The sequence below is a fragment of the Teleopsis dalmanni genome, unplaced genomic scaffold, assembly GCF_002237135.1.
Source record: "Teleopsis dalmanni isolate 2A unplaced genomic scaffold, ASM223713v2 unscaffolded_contig_2945, whole genome shotgun sequence".
Classification (NCBI taxonomy): domain Eukaryota; kingdom Metazoa; phylum Arthropoda; class Insecta; order Diptera; family Diopsidae; genus Teleopsis; species Teleopsis dalmanni.
In genome coordinates, this window is record NW_024034327.1 from 1,964 (window position 1) to 5,957 (window position 3,994).

The window sequence follows — 3,994 nt, forward strand, 5'->3', positions numbered from 1 at the left end:
TATCTTTACATTAAATATATCTTATAATTATACATATGAATTTATTTATAAGCCTAAGAACACATTTATAAACCTACAAGAAATTAACGGAGCACTTTCCGAGAAATGTGTGTATGAGAATAAAAAAATGATTCATATGCAGCACTAAATGTTTAAATATAATATATAGACATATATATATATACGTTAAATATACTCTTATCAGCGAAATACATTTTTACACTTTGGAATTTTTTTTATTAAAGTATACATATATATATAATTAAAACAATAGTTTAATAAAATAAATTTAAAAAAAAATATTTGTTATTCTGTAAATACAACTTAAAATATTCGATTTCTTTAAGATAAATTTTGTTAAACAATGGAAGTACGAATTCTAGTAAATCACTAATTAACAGATCACTTGCATAAACATATATTCGATATTTTACATTTCTTTATAACCACAGATTTCATTATCGGACTCATCGGTCACCAAATGAGCTTCTGTTAAAAGTCCACTTTCATACAATTCGAAAGTTTCATTTAAATCTTTATTCGACATAGGTCCCTTTTTGGCATTCTCCTTTATAAAGTTAACAACCATGTTTTCATCCACTACAGACAGCTGTAGACTCTTACCCCAAGCGATTAATGCCATAGGACGTTCCGGACTGAGTAATAACGAGGGAGTTATAATGTGTCGATACATACAGCTGGAAACTGTTTTCTGCAATAATTCGACTTGTTTTGTGTAAGCGCAAGGATGATAAAGCATCACTATAGCACCTTCTGCAACACTGCGTAACCAACGTTGTGGTGGCAGGAATTGATAAGTACCATATTTGGGTGGTAATAAACGAAAAGCGCCACTAAAAATATAAATGATTAATTATTTTTAAACGGAAATAGTAGTTTTTTGTAACTAACTGAGTGGGTATTTTATCATCATATCTTATGGTTTCATTTAAACATTTCATTGCAGGTCTATACGCTGGTGGTATGAATTCCTCATGGAGCAACGCTTTACGGTTTAAGCTCGGTGTGAACATTGTACGATTGGCAAGGCAGAGGTAATTGTAAGAATGACGTATATCATTTGGATTAAAATCACGGCCAATTAATGTCTATAAATATGTAAGAAAATATTTAAGTTTACAATTGTTATTAATACTTTTCTTGGAAAAAGCATCAAACCTTATCATCACAACTGTTTGAGGAACTAATAATATCATTTTCTGCATCTTTTCTTGCGGGACTTACTGTAGTTCGTGTGTTTGGTGGAAATGGAAACCATTTGCCTATAAAAAATGAATATCAATATAATTAGACACCTGCTATCAAATTTAATAGTTCATAAAAAATGTGTGACGAATTCTGTTTTAGTAATTCTATTGCGTGTACATACCCGTCCACGATTCTACTTCTTTATTCTCATTATAGGCTGGCAGCTTTCTTTTAATTGATTTACTTTCAATTCTTAATAACACAAGTGCAAAACAAAATAAATGAAACCATTTAATCATAATTAAATGAAAATAATTTTTAAAAAATGGAAAAATAAACAAGGAAATTCCAAAGCAATAACGTTGCCAACCGAAACTCAAAACAAAACAAATAGAAAATGGACTTGTTGCAACACAGCTGTTTTTTTGTCTTTTATTTTCCATCAAATTCGTATTCTACGTGCTAACTTTAACCCATCAGGAACATTATTTTAAGCAAATTTTTATATATAGTAATATTGTGCTCATATCATTATAAGCTGTTTTATTACAATAACTAAAACAGAGGTTTTAGTTTAAAACTGATGTCTACGCTAATCGTATTAATTAGTTTAGGTTAGAGCAAAGTTGTTTTATTTTATCGGAAAAATATATATATTTTTATATGTTGGATGCTAGCGATTTATCACGCTTAATTTTAAAATGTTTTCTGTCAGCAAATGAGTTAATATTTTTTCAAGTAAGTGTTTTTCCATGTTTTGAAGTGTTTTATAAATTACATATTATAATGTAGCTGTGTTTGGAGGACATAAGATTGGTCTTCGTCTGTATATACCTAACTGTCTGCTGGAATTTTCGCAAGGTAATCCTGTTTTAAACGTAATTAATACACATGGTAGAGTTCCCATATGTGTGAAAAGTAATAACGATATGTTTCACTTTCAAATATTTGTTCTATTGATTTATAATTCTTTTCCAAAAGTTTCCCTAAAGCTTGGATTGCATAGTTTTAGATAGTTCTTAACATATGATTTGTATTTTTCTAAGAGTATTTATCTTTTTTAGGTAATTTATAGTAATGATATGTATTACATTAATAGTACGTTTCCACTGTTTACTTAGTAAGCTTAACTCACTAAGTAAATTGCATTAATCATACAAAAAGCTTAACATGTAGTAAACAAAATTCGACCGAAATTATACCAACAATGACGAATGCAACATTGGAAATTATAGAAATTTGACATATTTGACACAAGAGACAAAATATGAACATAAACAAAAAAATCAGGTGAAATGTAAACATAATCCAACAAGAGGTAAGAATTTTTTAAAATATTATATTATTTATAAATAAAATATATAAATGATATATTAAAATAAGTTTCTATATCAAATATATTTGTGCTATCATTATACAATGTTATTTATTTAACAAAAAATATTCATTTCAGTTGGATATCAGGGCAGATAATGAATAAGAGCTCACAAGTTTGTATGGTGAATTTATAATCTTTGTAATTTAATAAAATTAAATATTAATATTAGTAAAAAACAAAAGAATTGGGAATATGTGGACTGAGGGCGGTAAGCAGTTATTTACATTGGCAACATAATGGAAGCAATACCTAGAAGAAAAAGTAACGAGGTTGATGAAAATATGCTAGAGAGAGTTAATAGACTAATCAATTTTGAAGTTGGAAAGAGGATATCCGCACGAAAAACCCGTAATGGACGTATTGACTAATGACTAGTTAATATATTTTTTTTTATTTTTTAATTCTATTTTTGAATATACCATAACTATAGGGCATTTTATTTTTAATTTTTTTCATTTCTTTATTTATGATTAATGTGGTTATAGTGAATTTTATTTTTAATTTATAAGTTATTAGTTTTATTATTAGTTGAAATAAAACTTACTGAAAATCATTGCACGTTCTTTTCTATATGCAACAACTGCTACATTCATGTTATGAACAATTTAACAAACATTAGGGGTATTCACTCTCTCTTGCAAACTCATTGCAAGGTGCACGAAATGCACAGATTGTACGAGAATGCAAATAACAACAACAAAATACACGCACAAAATTTCGTCCAATTGCGTGCAATCTTCCAATGCTGAAACCTATGTATATTTGCTTGCAACAAACCAGAAATGGCGGAAATCAGCTGTTTTGTCATTTGTTGCTTTTCATTTTTAAATTTGAATTGACTGTTAGTAAAATTTCGAGATATGTTAATCTATGGCTATGCTATATACATGCGTTTCGTTCAATAATTTAAATCGATGTGACCATTAATTAAGTTTTCACAAATATAATATTATATACATATACATTTGTGAATTAATTTATCTATTTATCAATTTCAGCGAAACTTACGAAAATTTGTTCACATTTTGAACTATTGAATGAAGTGTTTGGACGCATGTCTAATTTTGTACGGAAACATTGCCATAGCCACCAACTAGTTCTGCGCTAGGCAACGAAGTTTTTTTATTGAATCGTCTGCAGACAACACATCATCCAGCTCTGCACCGAAAGTCGTGCGTTCAATAATAAACAATAATAAATTGAGAATTAGTTATATTTTTATTATAACAATTATTTTTATATTATATTATTATTACATATATCTCCAACAACAAATAATGTAGCGACTTTACGAATAGCCGCATTTTCGCCTGATGAACCCAAACGATATAAAACAATAGCAATCCTTAATAGTTTATTAGTGAGACTATTAAGGAAAATACGTTCCAATTTACTCTAAGCATCTGA

The 3,994-nt window shown here is 28.3% G+C and overlaps 1 protein-coding gene and 1 long non-coding RNA gene across 2 annotated transcripts; one reads left to right on the forward strand and one right to left on the reverse strand.

The window, feature by feature from the left end:
* Positions 1-316: 316 nt before the first annotated feature.
* Positions 317-1,582, reverse strand: LOC119664924. Its single transcript, XM_038074270.1, has 4 exons — positions 1,391-1,582; positions 1,180-1,283; positions 913-1,109; positions 317-854 (listed from the first exon to the last, which is right to left on the reverse strand). Exons 1-4 carry the CDS (start codon positions 1,506-1,508, stop codon positions 431-433), a joined length of 843 nt encoding a protein of 280 aa, XP_037930198.1. The 5' UTR covers positions 1,509-1,582; the 3' UTR covers positions 317-430.
* Positions 1,583-2,499: 917 nt separating this feature from the next.
* On the forward strand, positions 2,500-2,971 carry LOC119664923. Its single transcript, XR_005251315.1, has 3 exons — positions 2,500-2,527; positions 2,663-2,699; positions 2,757-2,971. It is a non-coding gene; the product is annotated as an uncharacterized LOC119664923 (long non-coding RNA).
* The last annotated feature ends 1,023 nt before the right edge of the window (positions 2,972-3,994 follow it).